Below are 15,802 nucleotides of genomic sequence, written 5' to 3'. Positions count from 1 at the left end.
TTGGCCTGACGGTGGCAGTAGTGTGACACAGGACTGACGAGTCGACAGTCAGCAAACTAAACTTCAGAAGTTCCAATTGTTTCCACAGAGCAAACATATTCCCGTGAGTGATGTTGGATTATGTGAATGTGTTTTTATAATTTAAAACATCCATCCTTCCAGCCATCCATTTTCAACACCGCTTATCCTTAGGGTCACGGGACGCTGGAGCCTATCCCAGCTGACTTCGGGCGAAAGGCAGGCTACACCCTGAACTGGTCGCCAGTCAGTCGCAGGGCACATATAGACACGGACAACCATTCGCACTCACATTCACACCGTCACTGAGTGGGAACTGAACCCACGCTGCCCGCATCAATGTCAGGCGAGTGTACCATTACCCCATCAGTGACTAATTTAAAATAGGGGTCACCAAACTTTTTGAAACTGAGCTACTTCTTAGGTACTGATTTATACTGATTCATGTAAAGGGCTACAAATTTGATACAGACTTCTGAAAGAACAAATTAGCTTCAAATAAGCTTTAATTATACAAACCCCAATTCCAATGAAATTGGGATGTCGTGTAAAATGTGTTGCAGGCATCAAATTCATCCATCCATCCATCCATTTTCCTAGCCGCTTATCCGCACAAGGGTCGCGGGCGTGCTGGAGCCTATCCCAGCTATCTTTGGGCAGGAGGCGGGGTACACCCTGAACTGGTTGCCAGCCAATCGCAGGGTACACATAAAGAAACAACCATTCACACTCACATTTACACCTCGGGGCAATTTAGAGACTCCAATTAACCTATCATGCATGTTTTTGGGATGTGGGTGCCCGGAGAAAACCCACGCAGGCACGGGGAGAACATGCAAACTCCACACAGGCGGCCACCAGTCGCCCACCGTGCCGCCGCATCAAATTCAAAGTAAGTGAATATTTGCAGGGCGGCACGGTGTGCGACTGGTTAGCACATCTGCCTCACAATTCTGAGGACCGGGGTTTGAATCCCAGCCCTGCCTGTGTGGAGTTTGCATGTTCTCTCCGTGTCTGCGTGGGTTTTTTCCGGGCGCTCCGGTGTCCTCCCACATCCCAAAAACATGCGTGGTTAGTTGATTAAAGACTCTAAATTGCCCGCAGGTATGAATGTGAGTGCAAATGGTTGTTTGTTTATTTGTGCCGTGGAATTGGCTGGCGACCAAGGTGTACCCTGCCTCTCGCCCGAAGATAGCTGGGATAGGCTCCAGCACACCCGCGACCTGAGTGAGGAAAAGCGATACAGAAAATGGATGGATGGATGAATATTTGCAGAAAAATAGTGTTTATCAGTTTGAACATTAAATATCTTGTTTTTGTAATACCATAATTTCTCGTGTATAATGCACATTTATTTCACGCAAAAATGGTCAAAAGTCAATAGTGCGCATTATACATTGGTATTGGGGCAAATGGAAAAAAACTTTCACATTTGATAAATATATGCAGCCATCTAGTGGTTATGAAAAAAGCTGTACACTTTAACTCCAAAATGCCACCACCACCTAGAGGTTATGAGAAAGGTGTACATCTTCATTCTAATATGCCACCTAGTGGTTGTAAAAAAATGTGTAGCGTACACTTTCATTCCAATACGACAGGGACTGCATATATGTACAGTTGTGCTCATAAGTTTACATATCCTGGCAGAATTTGTGAAATGCTTTATTTTTTTTAAAAATATGACTGATGATTGAACAACAACCATCATTAATTTCTTTATGGTTATGTTTTCTTTAATGATAATGCTTTTCTGAAATGCTTGCCCGTTTAATTTGAATCCCAATAAAATCAAATTAAATGTATTTCGCCTGGTCCTTCATGTTTTCTTTAAAGAATTATACACATCATACAAATTCTGCCTGGGTAATAAAACATATGAGCACAACTGCATGTTTTCTAATTTAATAAATAAAAGTAGGGCTGTGAATTTCAAAATAAGAACAAGTAAATGTAAAACACTATTACGTGTTCAAATATAGTGCTTCAGAATAATTCTTAAAAAAAACTAACAAAATATAGATAATATTTCATGTTTTGATTATATGGCTACAAGCGACATCACAAGCTTTTAAAACATCTGTAGGAAATTGCAATGTTCCATCACGAGTGAGCCATTTTAGACTCGATGTCCCAGGGGACTACCTGCTATACCTACAGGCACGATGTTGGTGACCCCTGGTTTAAAATGACCACAGTAGCGATGCTGCTTTCCCTTGGCCTAGATCATAACATGAGGCTCATGTGATCGGGAACATCTGCAAATACAGTAGGTCTCGCAGGGTTTAAAACTAGTGGGGGGAAGTCTCGGTTCATAGTTCGAATTCTACAGTATTATTGTGAAGGCAGAACTTTCTAAATTAATCATACAGCTTTTTATTGGATCAGTGATACCATAACTTTTACCACCACTTTCTGTTTTGTATAAAGCGGATTCCTTGACTCAATTGTATTGTGCTTATGGTCGTGAAGGTGGCAGCTTGATGTTTTTGCCAATTTCCCCCCTCAGGGTGAAAAAGGTGACATGGGGCTATCGGGACTACCTGGACTTGATGGCACCAAGGTTGGCTTTGGATAATTATAGGTTTTTGTGACTGACAAATGGCCCTCACTGTCATTCTTTGATTGTGTTTTGTTCTTTAGGGTATCCGTGGACCTGTTGGGTTGCCAGGGCAAGTTGGTCTACAGGGAGAACAGGTAGCGCTAGGGAAAAACAACTATAGAAACTACCACCATATTGGCAATTTTCAAGTTCACTTACATGAATTTATGTTGTGTGGATGTGTGATGACAGTTTGAGTCACTGAAATTCCAGTTATTCAGTTATTGTTTTGTGCATTTTAAGATAAAAAAATGATGATATTTCAATATGTAATATTCTATGTGCAACAGCAGACAAACTACAGTTTACATTTTAAAGTGTTTTACATGTTAAACTATTATATTCGTTACTAACTAGATAATGTTACAAATGGTTTTATTAAAATGATTTGTAATGCAAAATAAATGAAGGTTGGGTAATGTCTCTTTGATGGCTTGAAGAACAGTTATTGTATTCATCCACTAATATACAACACAGCTGGTGTGATAAGACAAGACAAGATGTGTTTTGACAAACACAAATTCACATGCATTTAATGTCTTGGTTTCTTTCTGCTCTGACTTCGATAGGGAAATATTGGTCTACCAGGGCCGAGAGGAACATCAGGCATGCCTGGATTGCCAGTATGTTCAGTATTGTTATTAGAATATATTTTTGTTCCATCTTTTACCATCCATCCAACACCCCATTTTCTGAGCCGCTTATCCTCACAAGCGTCGCGGGAGTGCTGGTGCCTAGTCCCAGCTATCATCGGGCAGGAGGCGCGGTACACCCTGAAATGGTTGCCAGCCAATCGCAGGGCACATATAAACAAACAACCATTCGCACTCACATTCACACCTACGGGCAATTTAGTCTTCAATTAACCTACCACGCATGTTTTTGGGACGTGGGAGGAAACCGGACGGCCCGGAGAAAACCCACGCAGACACGGGGCCGGGGATTGAACCCCGGTCCTCAGAACTGTGAGGCAGATGCTCTAACCAGTCGTACACCGTTCCGCCCATCTTTTATCATGTAGACATATTTCATGTAACATTCATGTGACCTTATTTGGGTGACTTGGATTTTCTATTTTTCGCAATTGATTATTTCTTACTAAAAAATATGTTTCACATTTAAGCAGATCATAGCACAAAAAAAATGTACGATGATGATTTGAAATGGCGTCCCTTTTCTCCTATGTTACAGGGCACATATGGATTGAAGGTAGGAGAAATACACAATTTTAAACTGCAGTGGGATATTGTTTTATTTTGCTATCTTTGCTAGACTTATGTTGATGCAATTGTAGCACTGTGTTTGAATGCAATTCAGTGTGTAACGTCTTTAAAGAATATTTTCTCAATTCTAGTAAGAACATTTGAATTAACTAAGAATTTGGTATCAGTGTGCTAATATGCATGTTGTAGTCCTTATGTTTTCTTTTCCTTTAAGGGCATGAAAGGCTACCAAGGTTTGCCTGGTCTGCCTGGCAGAAGAGGCTTCCCAGTAAGTTGATAACATACAGTATCTCCTCCTAGTTGTACACGGGGGAGCCTTTTGTTATTGAGTCACCTCAAACAGACCGGAGGGAGTCATAAATTGATTTTATGGATGACATTAGCATTTGGGTTGATCGTCCTTATGTTTAGGGTCCTCCTGGTGTTCCTGGACCTCCAGGACCATCTCTAAACATGACTTTGATAGAATTGAAGGTTGGTAATGAATCCCTTTATAGTGGATCCTATACCACGGAACACAATACATTCCAGGACGCTGGTTAACCTTATGACAAAATAAACACGAGAGTAAAACAACAAATGTTGCATATATTTGAATGTAATTGGAAAGCACTAATTCATAATTGTTTTTGTTTGTTTCTCTCTGTCTGTCCAGGAACTAATGTATGTGTCTGATAAACCCAATTACTCTTTGATCCAAACTCTTCTGGATTCTCTGGAACATGAGCTTCAACTACTGATGGATCCTCCTGATGGCACCAAAGAGCATCCCGCCACCACCTGTGTAGAATTGTGGCTCTGCCACCCAGAATACACCAGTGGTCAGTCAGCAATAATTCCAATTATTGTACAAACCCAATTCCAATGAAGTTGGGACGCCTGTCGGTTTTTGATGCAGTGCCGCCTGAGGGATCGAAGGTCACGGCATTCAATGTTGGTTTTTCGGCCTTGCCGCTTACATGCAGTGATTTCTCCAGATTCTCTGAACCTTTTGATGATATTATGCACCGTAGATGATGAAATCCCTAAATTCCTTGCAATTGTACGTTGAGGAACATTGTCCTTAAACTGTTCGACTATTTTTTCACGCACTTGTTCACAAAGAGGTGAACCTCGCCCCATCTTTGTTTGTGAATGATTGGGATTAGTTTTTTTTTTTCTCAAAAAAAAAAAAAAAAAAAAGCTTTACTAGATTTTGACAAGCTAGACGTTGATGTGTACCGCAACATTGCAACATTAAATGACATAATTTGGGTTTCCAATACTGGCCCACATTTGTGGGAGCATTTTAATTTCAATGTTTACTCGACAGTATAACATTTACGGCCCTCTGACGAAAAGGTTTGAAACCCCTGGTTTAAAATGTAAATATACTACAAACTATACTGTAATCCCACAACACTTAAGTATCATTTCAAACTCAGTTTACCTTTCCATAACATAAAAATTATTGGCTAACAGATGCCTTGGCTTTTTAACTTCTCAGCAGAGCAAAAACATCCATCCATGTTCCATACCGCCTATCCTCACGAGGGTTGCGAGTGTGCTGGTGCCTATCTCAACTAACTCTTGGCAAGAGGCGGGGTACACGCTGAACTGGTCACCAGCCAATCGAAGGGCACAAATAGACAAACAACCATTTGCACACACATTCACACCTACGGACAATTTAAGTCTTCAATTAACCCACCTTGCATGTTTTTTGGAATGTGGGAGGAAACCAGACTACCTGGAGAAAACCCACGCAGGCATGGGGAGAACATGCAAACTCCACACGGGAGGCTACATTTTAACCTGGGTCCTCAGAACTGTGAGGCGGAAGTGCTAACCAGTCGACCACCATGCTGCCTTAGCAAAAACATACATATGCGATAAAGACTCTCCTTAACCTCTGCCAACAACCACAGCTAAACTTAGCTCCTCCCCGAAAGACAAAGATCTTAGTCTCTCACTCAACAAGTATCACTTCAATCTACTTGTACTTCCTTGACCCCAGTTACTACTTTCCGTTTTTCATCCATCCATCCATTTTCAACCGCTTATCCGAGGTTGGGTCGCGGGGGCAGTAGCTTTAGCTTCTCTCCCCCCAGCCGCTTCATCCAGCTCTTCCGGGGGGATCCCGAGGCGTTCCCAGGCCAGCCAAAGGACGTAGTCTCCGGGGTCTCCTCCCGGTGGGACGTGCCCGGAACACCTCACCAGGGAGGCATCCGAATCAGATGCCCCAGCCACCTCATCTGGCTCCTCTCGATGTGAAGGAGCAGCGGCTCTACTCTGAGATCCTCCCGGATGACCGAGCTTCTCACCCTATCTCTAAGGGAGAGCCCGGACACCCTGCGGAGGAAACTCATTTCGGCCGCTTGTATCCTTGATCTTGTTCTTTCGGTCACGACCCACAGCTCATGACCATAGGTGAGGGTAAGAAGGTAAATCGAGAGCTTCGCCTTTCGGCTTAGCTCCTTCTTTACCACAACGGATCGATACAAAGTCTGCATCACTGCAGACGCTGCACCGATCATTCTTCCCTCACTCGTGAACAAGACCCCAAGATACTTGAACTCCTCCACTTGGGGCAGGATCTCATCCCCAACCTGGAGAGGGCACGCCACCCTTTTCTGACTGAGGACCATGGTCTCAGATTTGGAGGTGCTGATTCTCATCCCAGCCGCTTCACACTCGGCTAGGAACTGCTCCAGTGAGAGTTGGAGGTCACGCCTTGATGAAGCCAACAGAACCACATCATCTGCAAAAAGCAGAGATGCAATACTGAGGCCACCAAACCGGACCCCCTCTACGCCTCGGCTGCGCCTAGAAATTCTGTCCATAAAGGTTATGAACAGAATCGGTGACAAAGGGCAGCCTTGGCGGAGTCCAACCCTCACCGGACTTTCCGTTTTTCAATGATTTTTTTTAACCTGCTTGGTCATGCAGTATGGTGGATTTGTTTCCCTTTTTAGGCCAGAACAGTTTTGCTGTCCAACAAGGGAGTTTGATACACTCCCTCTGTGGTTATTTGTATTTTGCTGGAGCCCTCCATCCATCCATTTTCTATACCATTTATCCTCTCCAGGGTCACAGGGAACTGGAGCCTATCCCAGCTGACTTTGGGCCCACAGGGGACAGGTTTTTGTGTTATAAAAAAACACGTCTAAAGTTTTTACCACCATTAATGTGACCTCTAACTGTAACGCAATTAAAAAAGTGAAAGCTAAGAGAGGGAGGAAAAACAAATGACAGCGAATCTGGTTACGCAAGTGTGCACACTGTTTTATAACAGGCGATGAGGCTTTGTTCAGAAATAATCACATTCGAACGGATGTTAAATGGGAGTCAACACACACCTGCCACGGTTTAAAGTGCCTCTAATTAACCCCAAATAAAGCTCACCTGTTCGTAGGTAGTGGCTATTACGTAGAGGTACGTGTCAACATTCTCCCGTCTTCTTCATATGTCTATTGTCTGGGCAATAGGATAGCCTGGCAAAACAGAAGCCTCGTTTTACAAAGAAAAAAAACACACTTGAAATCTTCCAAGCAAATCTGCATCACCGTTCTGACGACCGGGGTTCAAATCCCAGCTTCACCTGTGTGGAGTTTGCGTGTCCTTTCCGTGCCTGTTTGGGTTTTCTCCGGGTACTCCGGTTTCCTCCCACATCCCCAAAACATGCATGGTTGGTTAATTGAAAACTCTAAATTGCCCGTAGGTGTGAATGTGAGTGCGAACCGTTGTTTGTTTATATGTGCCCTGTGATTGGCTGGCGACCAGTTCAGGGTGTACCCCGCCTTTCGCCCAAAGATAGCTGAGATAGGCTCCTAGTGAGGATAAGCGGTATGGAAGATGAACGAATGAATGAATGAAATCCAAATGCCTGTGGAAAAATGTGTTATGGTTCGATGAAACTTTGAAACAATTTACTTTTTGGTCATCATTCCAAAAGGTACAGTATGTTTGGTGGCACTGCCGAATTGCTCATCACTAAACGAACACCGTACCTATTGTACCGCATGGTGGTGGGAGCATCATGCTTTGTTTGTTTATTTGGGGGGATTCAAATTCCAGTCAATGATCGCTCAAGACTCTCGTGCTTCTGCCAGAAAGCAAAAAAATGTCAGGAAAAGCTGACTAGAACAGCTGAACTTCATTTGGCATTAATTCGATGTATGTTAAATGGTGGCAGGTGTGTACTGACTCCTATTTAACATACGTTTGAATCTGATTAGTTAATTCTGAACACAGCTACATCCCCAATTATGAGGCTGTGCACACTTGTGCAACCTCATTACCTCAGTTTATTTTTACTTCCCCTCTCTAAAAGACTTATTTTTCTCAAATTGAGTTGTACAGATTATACAGTAGGTCACATTAATGGTGGAATAAGTTTTGAAATGATTTAGCCTGGTCATTTTTTTTATATATATATGTAAAAAACAATATTTGAACAGTGGTGTGGAGACTTTTTATATCCACTGTATCACATTCTGAATGTAATTAGTACACACAATATACTAATATCTGCTTTCTAGATTTTGAAGAACTACATGTTTACAGCTACAAATCTGAAGTTTTAACTCTTATCTGTTCTCATCAGGAACATATTACATCGACCCAAACCAAGGCAGCTCTGCTGACGCTCTGCTGGCCTATTGCAGTTTCTCCAGCACATCAATACAGACATGCCTTCATCCTCAAGATTCTCAGGTCCAAAACCCTATATGAACCTTATAGAGTCACGTCAATGACCACCATTACGTCAATTATTTATTATTTATGTACTCCCAACAATAAACCCCCTGAAAAGAATAATGAATTACATTTCTGTATTTCGTGAACATAATATGGTGCAATCCATGTTTTATTCAATGCCTTTTCTATTTTCATTCCTCCCTCACCATTTAATGGAGCATAACGCAGCACGTTCCCAAATGGCTTACAATTTACTCAAAGGGACATTTCTCATTACTGTGATTTGTGATTGGCTGTTTACTTTAATAAAACTTGCAACAGCTGTATCACAACTAACCTGCACAGTAGTACATATACAAATGGGTATTTTTGTCTCTGCCTGCAGTTGCCCATGAAAGCGTGGATGGATGAAGCTTCTACAGATGGCTCCTTTCAGTGGCTCAGCAGGCAGGACCAAGGATTTCAGGTGGGAGAACTACCAAAAGGTTGAAATGGAATACATGTGCATGTTACAACTGGTTTATACAAGATATTGTACATACATACATATTGTATGTGCAAAAAAATAATAATTTAACTAATAGTGCAGCTGATTCCCAATTGTTTCTGTACCCCTCATCCCAAGAATTTTATTTTCAAAAATTCAGATATAGCCTAAATAAAATGGACTCTTCCTCTACTCCATGCTCTACCATTCCGCAAGGTATTGAAATTTGGTAAAGTAGTGTTTCTATGTTCCTGCTACCTAAGTACCGAAATAATTGACTGACTGACTAACCAAACAACCAAAACAACACAAATGGCAACTCGCACAGAGGGGGAAAAGAGGCTTCACTAAGCAGGTAAAAAATCCTTCATGTCAATCAGTCAAACTCTGTACCTTTTAAACAGGTTTTTCCTAAATTAACCAGAATGTTTCCATCGTGTGCATGTCTCCCTCAGGCCAGATGAGGGGCCACACAATGTTGCACTTTCTTCATCCTTGTTGAATAATAAGTAGTTGAGTAACGCTACAACAGTTCCCATAGCCCATTTGACATATATGCTCCAAGTCCATATTCCATTAATACTTCACCAACAAACCATTGTATTTTGGAATAATTATGCAGTCTTTATCCTCCTGGAAGTGCTTGATGTCAAGTCCATTAACTCACGTTTGCTTTTTGTTTCTATTAACATAGTTGTAATTGTTTAAAATTGATTTTAGTGGTGTTCTGCACTTCGGAATATTTGTGGTGATTTGATTGATATTAGCAGGGATCTCGTTTGATGTGCGTCCCGTGTCCTAGACACACAAAAATGATCAGGGACGCAAAAAGCATGGTGAAACTGCGTCCACAATATTGCTTACCTACGTATGTGTGCCAGGCTCAAATTAAGCAGGCTTGCATCACAGTTTCGGGCCTCAAAAAACGCATTGAAAAGCAAAACTGCAAAATCAGGTTTAACGTGAAGATGGTCGCGAAGACGGAAACAGGCAGTGGCGTATATGACACAACGTGCTTACCTCACCGATTCGTGGAAAGTGGAAGTGCTCGACTGAGGAGCGGGAAGACAGCGGTTGCAAAATGCGACACCGAACTGAGGAGAGAGAGAAAAAAGATAAATGGAGGAAGTGTGGGAGCATTTCATAGTGTGAAATGCAAGGCGAACACCTGTTTGATATCGACAGGCTGATCGGTGCAGCGTCGGCAGTGATGCAGACTTTGTATCGATCCGCTGTGGTAAAGAAGGAGCTAAGCCGCTGCTCCTCCACATCGAGAGGAGCCAGATGAGGTGGCTGGGGCCTCTGATTCGGATGGTTCCCGGACGCCTCCCTGGTGAGGAGTTCCGGGCACGTCCCACCGGGAGGAGACCCCGGGGACGACCCAGGACCCGCTGGAGAGACTACATCCTTCGGCTGGCCCGGGAACGCCTCGGGATCCCCCCGGAAGAGCTGGATGAAGTGGCTGGGGAGAGGGAAGTCTGGGCGTCCCTGCTAAAGCTACTGCCCCCGCGACCCGCCCTCGGATAAGCGGTAGAAAATGGATGCATGGATGGATGGATGGATGGACGAAGAGAAGATTTGGAACAAATAGCGCTTAAAATGGAACAGGCAGAGTCATTTTTGTTTGTACTTCTCAGTGGGAAGTTCCCACTGGGAGCGCTTATTAAAATGAACGAAAACAAAGGTTTTGAAGAAACATAACCTCGAAAACAGTTTGGTTAAGATTTGTTAAATTAAAATATGTAAAATCGTTTGAGACTTCACTGTTGTGTCAAGATGCCACACAGAAGAAGGGGAAACTCAAACTTTATTTTTAACTTCAGCACTTTATTTGAACACGTATAACTTTCTAGCTTTATTTACTTGCTCTTATTGTGAAACTCAGCCCTATTTTTATTTAGTCAATGAGAGAACATTACATAGTTGTGCTCGTATTTTTGATTACCAGGGCAGAATTTGAAAGATGTGTACAGTTGGCATAAAAAACATCGATACTATTGTTTACCTAGACAATTTTGGGGAAAATGTTCCAAAAAATTATTTGCTATTGTGGCAGGCCTAAACACATATATTGAGAGAGCAAGAGCAAAAAGTTTTCGTTAAAAAGTAACAACTGTAATAAAAATCTGCAATATAGCGGGACCATGAAGCAAGAACTGCAAGGTAGCAGAGGATTACTGTACCTGTATTCCGTGATAAGTTGCAGGGACTTATTGTTCCAGGGCTGGGACTCATTGTTTCCATGACATGTGCATCCCGGGACCCATAGTCTCAAGCGTAAAATGATCTATGTATTAATATTGGTTTGGTGCTCAGATTCTGTAAGAGGAAATGTAAATCAAGATGTAAATAAAGTACCACTAAAAAAAAGTATTCCATTGAATACCAAAAATAATTACTTTTAGGTTTCATGTTTTAAGATTTAAGATTTCTAAGTACAGTCATTGACATTAACATTATGTCTCCATTGTTCAGTTTATTTATCCAGGTGCCAACTTGGTGCAGATGCGTTTTCTGAGGTTGCACAGTAGCACAGCCACACAGAAGATGACCTACTCCTGCCACCCAGGACACAAGTTGGGCCAGTCTAAAAAGGACATCAAATTCCTCTCTGACACAAGAAAGCAAAGTTTCCTTGGAGCAATTCAAGATTGTGTGGTATGTAAAAATGACCAATGTTTTATAACTTTGATTTGAACTGCCGCTTTTTAAGATATACTGTGGTGACCACACGGCATCTTGTAGACTGATGTTTCCCTTCCTAAAATGACAAAATTATGTTTCAGTGAAGAGACATTTCCTCCACAGTTGAAGTAAAACAAATACTTCCATGACTAAGTCACGTTCCCAACAAAATGTAAGGTTCAGTTTACAGTAGTTAGCTGGTACCGTTTGGAACAGTAGACTACAAGTAGCACATTAGATTAACATGGCAGCACAGAGAAGCTGAAATCTGAAGACAAAAGCTAAATAATATCATTCACATGCACATACAAGAAGCAGTGCAGCCAGCAGAAACATCCATGCATCCATCTATCCATTTTCTGTACCACTTATCCAATACAATTTAATATGATAGATATTATAATTTAGTTTGTAAATGTAGGCCAGTGCTTCTGACAGTATTTTGGCACCACTGGGAACCCTAATGCAGGTATGTCAAACTCATTTTTGTCACGGGCCACATTGTAGTCACGGTTTCCCTCAGAGGGCTGTTGACTGTGAAACCATATAAATGTTTAGTCACCTCATAATATTATTCCATACACACAACAAATTGATGGATACCTAGTTTTGAAATCAGAAGTCAAGGATAATAGTTTGCTCAACTATTGTTCAAGTTACTGTAAACAGTAAATGCTTGCAATGTCTCAACGATACTATTTATTGTTATTATTTTATGAGAATTTGAGCACAAATAATGGAAGTTGACACAGATGATTTGCTTTCGCGGGCCACATGAAATGACTTGGGGCGCCAGATTTGGCCCCCGGGCCTTGAGTTTGAGAGCTGTGCCCTAATGTGAGGGTGCTAAACTGGTACCATGCAGATTTAAATTTAGATTCCACCAAGCAGTCCAGTTTGGTTTATGTTTGATCTGGTCTGCATTTGTTGTGTTTCCATTATAAAGGGTCCCGATCTATATAAACCGTACTGTTCCACTTTTCAGTGAGAAATAGTTTGTCCCACCCCTGGTATTTACTGTACGTAGCTGCCACTGATGCAACATCCAACCTACAAACCATGAACTCACAAGCCTGATGGGTTTATTAACCACAAACTACACGGTGGCAAACCAACTACACTTTTACTGCTTGGTGGACACACAGCTGTCATCCCATTAAATGATTGTGATTCCTTATAACTGCAGGAAAATAAATTGTATATATTTTGCTTTCTGTATCATCAGCCTGGAGAAGAGACGGGGTCAGGACCCCGGGAGTCGGTGTTTGAGTTTGAGGACCTCCACCTACTTCCTGTCAGAGATGTGGCACTAATGGGTGGTAGAAACTTCACATATCAGTTTGGATTCAGTGTTGGACCCGTTTGTTTCAGTTAGAATAGCTCATCAGCTGTGCCACCCCAGAAGTTTCAGGTCCTGGATGCAAACTCAAGACAAATGTCGACTCTCCACTAACTTCTAAGGACACCCCTTGTTTTTTTTGGTTTTTTTTTGTCTTTGGGGAATTCATCTGAAGTTGAATGATTGTTGTGTGCTCAAGCTCACGGAGAAGTATGTTGTTTACAGACACTTACACGATGTAAATAGGGTTTTGATTAGAGCCGGCCCGTTGTGTAAATAATGAATATACACTTCCATATAGTGCAGTACATGCTTCATTGGAACATATTGTAGTCACTGGTGAGCTTTCGGCCATAAGCCAACAAAGTTGAACTCATGTCACTTTCAAGGTGCTGATCACAATTTATTTATGAGTTCCACATGTATTTAATCCATCCAAAACCTTACAGGGACAGTTTTTATTATTTTAGGACTATCGGTAATGTCTTTTGTCAGTCATACAAATAATTGTTTACCATGTTTTACGTTTTCATTTAAATGTGTAATCTTTATGTCTCAGGTAGGGTATTTGGATTCTGTACACATGGGCACCGAAGCCAGTTTTGTTCCCAAATGTTATACAATTTATTGAGTTAAATAGGTATATTTTTTAATGATGACAAGAGAAATGACATCCAGGCTGGCATTGTCTAAAACCAAATCCAATTGACTGTTACGTTTTACAATGGTACGTTTTACAAATGTTTAAAAGCTTTGGAATCATACCAGTACCACATACATTTGTGTGTGTGTTAAAGAAACCTCACTGGGAAGCTTTTAAAGTTTATTACTTCATAACAGCCTTACTATTTTCTTTTGGTATTGTTACTGGTTTAGGCAATAATTTTCTTAGCCTTATTCCAGACCTCAAGAATCACTGCCCAGATCAACATATGTGGTGCTGTACTTTATAACGTGCATTTTCTTCTGCTTGCTCACTAAATAAAGCCAGTCTGAGCATTGTCTGAGCATTTTTCAACATGTAAAATTTTTTAAATAATACTAATAAAATAAAATAATTGAAAATATTATACAAGGCTATACTTATTGCTCCCCAGCTCGGCACCTGTACGTTGGGGTTCACCCTGGTGGACGAGAGGGCCTTCGGGTGGGGGGACTTGTCCTGACTGTTGTTTGTGCCTATGCACCAAACAGCAGTTCAGAGTACCCACCCTTTTTGGAGTCCTTGGAGGGGATACTGGAGAGCGCTCCCACTGTGTACTCCATCGTTCTGCTGGGGGACTTCAATGCTCACATGGGCAATGACAGTGAGACCTGGAAGGGCGTGATTGGGAGGAACGGCCCCCCCGATCAGAACCCGAGCGGTGTTCTGTTATTGGACTTCTGTGCTCATCACGGATTGTCCATAACGAACACCATGTTCCAGCATAAGGGTGTCCACACGTGCACTTGGCACCAGGACACCCTAGGTCGCAGTTCGATGATCGACTTTGTGGTCGTGTCATCGGACTTGCGGCCGCATGTCTTGGACACTCGGGTGAAGAGAGGGGCGGACCTGTCAACTGAGCACCACCTGGTGGTGAGTTAGCTCCGAAGATGGGGGAAGATGACGGTCCAACGTGGCAGGCCCAAACGTATTGTGAGGGTCTGCTGGGAACATCTGGTGGAATCCCCTGTCAGAAGGAGTTTCAACTCCCACCTCCGACAGAACTTTGCTCATGTTCCGGGGGAGGCAGAGGACATCAAGTCCGAGTGGACCATGTTCCGCGCCTCCGTTGCTGAGGCGGCCGACCGGAGCTGTGGCCGTAAGGTGGTTGGTGCCTGTTGTGGCGGCAATCCCCGAACCCGTTGGTGGACACCAACAGTGTGGGATGCCGTCAAGCTGAAGAAGGAGTCCTATCGGGCCTTTTTGGCCTGTGGGACTCCTGTGGCAGCAGATGGGTACCGGCTGGCTAAGTGGAATGCAGCTTTGGTGGTCACTGAAGCAAAAACTCGCGCACGGGAGGAGTTCGGTGAGGCCATGGAGAAAGACATTCGGACGGCTTCGAGGAAATTCTGGTCCACCATCTGGCGTCTCAGGAGGGGGAAGCAGTGCACCATCAACACTGTGTATAGTGGGGATGGGGCGCTGCTGACCTCGACTCGGGACGTTGTGAGCCGGTGGGAAGAATACTTCGAAGACCTCCTCAATTCCACCAACACGCCTTCCCATGAGGGAGCGGAGTCTGGGTTCTCTGAGGCGGGCTCTCATATCTCTGGGGTTGAGGTCACCGAGGTGGTTAAAATGCTTCTCGGTGGCAATGCCGCGGGGGTGGATGAGATTCGCCCGGAGTTCCTCAAGGCTCTGGATGTTCTCGGGCTGTCCTGGTTAACACGCCTCTGCAACATCGCGTGGACATCGGGGACAGTGCCTCTGGATTGGCAGACTGGGGTGGTTGTCCCCCTTTTTTAAGAAGGGGGACCGGAGGGTGTGTTCCAACTACAGGGGGATCACACTCCTCAGCCTCCCTGGTAAGGTCTATTCAGGGGTGCTGGAGAAGAGGATCCGTCAGGAAGTTGAATCTCAGATTCAGGAGGAGCAGTATGGTTTTCGTCCTGGCCGTGGAACAGTGGCAGCTTTACACTCTTGGCAGGGTCCTCGAGGGTGCATGGGAGTTCGCCCAACCAGTCTACATGTGCTTTGTGGACTTGGAGAAGACGTTCGACCGTGTCCCTAGGGGTGTCCTGTGGGGGGTGCTTCGGAAGTATGGGGTACCGAACCCCCTGAT

The 15,802-nt window shown here is 43.2% G+C and overlaps 1 protein-coding gene across 11 annotated transcripts in view; it reads left to right on the top strand.

Moving 5' to 3' along the window:
- si:ch211-196i2.1 (collagen alpha-1(I) chain) overlaps window positions 1-14,019 on the top strand; it is a 180,028-nt gene extending 166,009 nt beyond the window's left edge. For 9 of the 11 annotated variants that reach the window (XM_061698981.1, XM_061698980.1, XM_061698982.1 and 6 more), the window contains 11 exons: window positions 2,528-2,581; window positions 2,662-2,715; window positions 3,190-3,243; window positions 3,812-3,829; window positions 4,058-4,111; window positions 4,255-4,317; window positions 4,499-4,664; window positions 8,429-8,538; window positions 8,909-8,989; window positions 11,486-11,668; window positions 12,921-14,019. In XM_061698981.1, the coding sequence (XP_061554965.1) occupies window positions 2,528-2,581; window positions 2,662-2,715; window positions 3,190-3,243; window positions 3,812-3,829; window positions 4,058-4,111; window positions 4,255-4,317; window positions 4,499-4,664; window positions 8,429-8,538; window positions 8,909-8,989; window positions 11,486-11,668; window positions 12,921-13,070 (987 nt within the window). In that variant the 3' untranslated portion in view covers window positions 13,071-14,019. Of the gene's footprint in view, window positions 1-2,527; window positions 2,582-2,661; window positions 2,716-3,189; window positions 3,244-3,811; window positions 3,830-4,057; window positions 4,112-4,254; window positions 4,318-4,498; window positions 4,665-8,428; window positions 8,539-8,908; window positions 8,990-10,195; window positions 10,281-11,485; window positions 11,669-12,920 lie in introns of those variants that run through there. The other 2 variants (XR_009769945.1, XR_009769946.1) reach the window with 2 other exon arrangements.
- The last annotated feature ends 1,783 nt before the right edge of the window (window positions 14,020-15,802 follow it).

This window comes from Phycodurus eques, chromosome 15 (genome assembly GCF_024500275.1).
Source record: "Phycodurus eques isolate BA_2022a chromosome 15, UOR_Pequ_1.1, whole genome shotgun sequence".
Lineage (NCBI taxonomy): Eukaryota > Metazoa > Chordata > Actinopteri > Syngnathiformes > Syngnathidae > Phycodurus > Phycodurus eques.
This window is presented reverse-complemented; position numbering and strand designations above follow the sequence as displayed.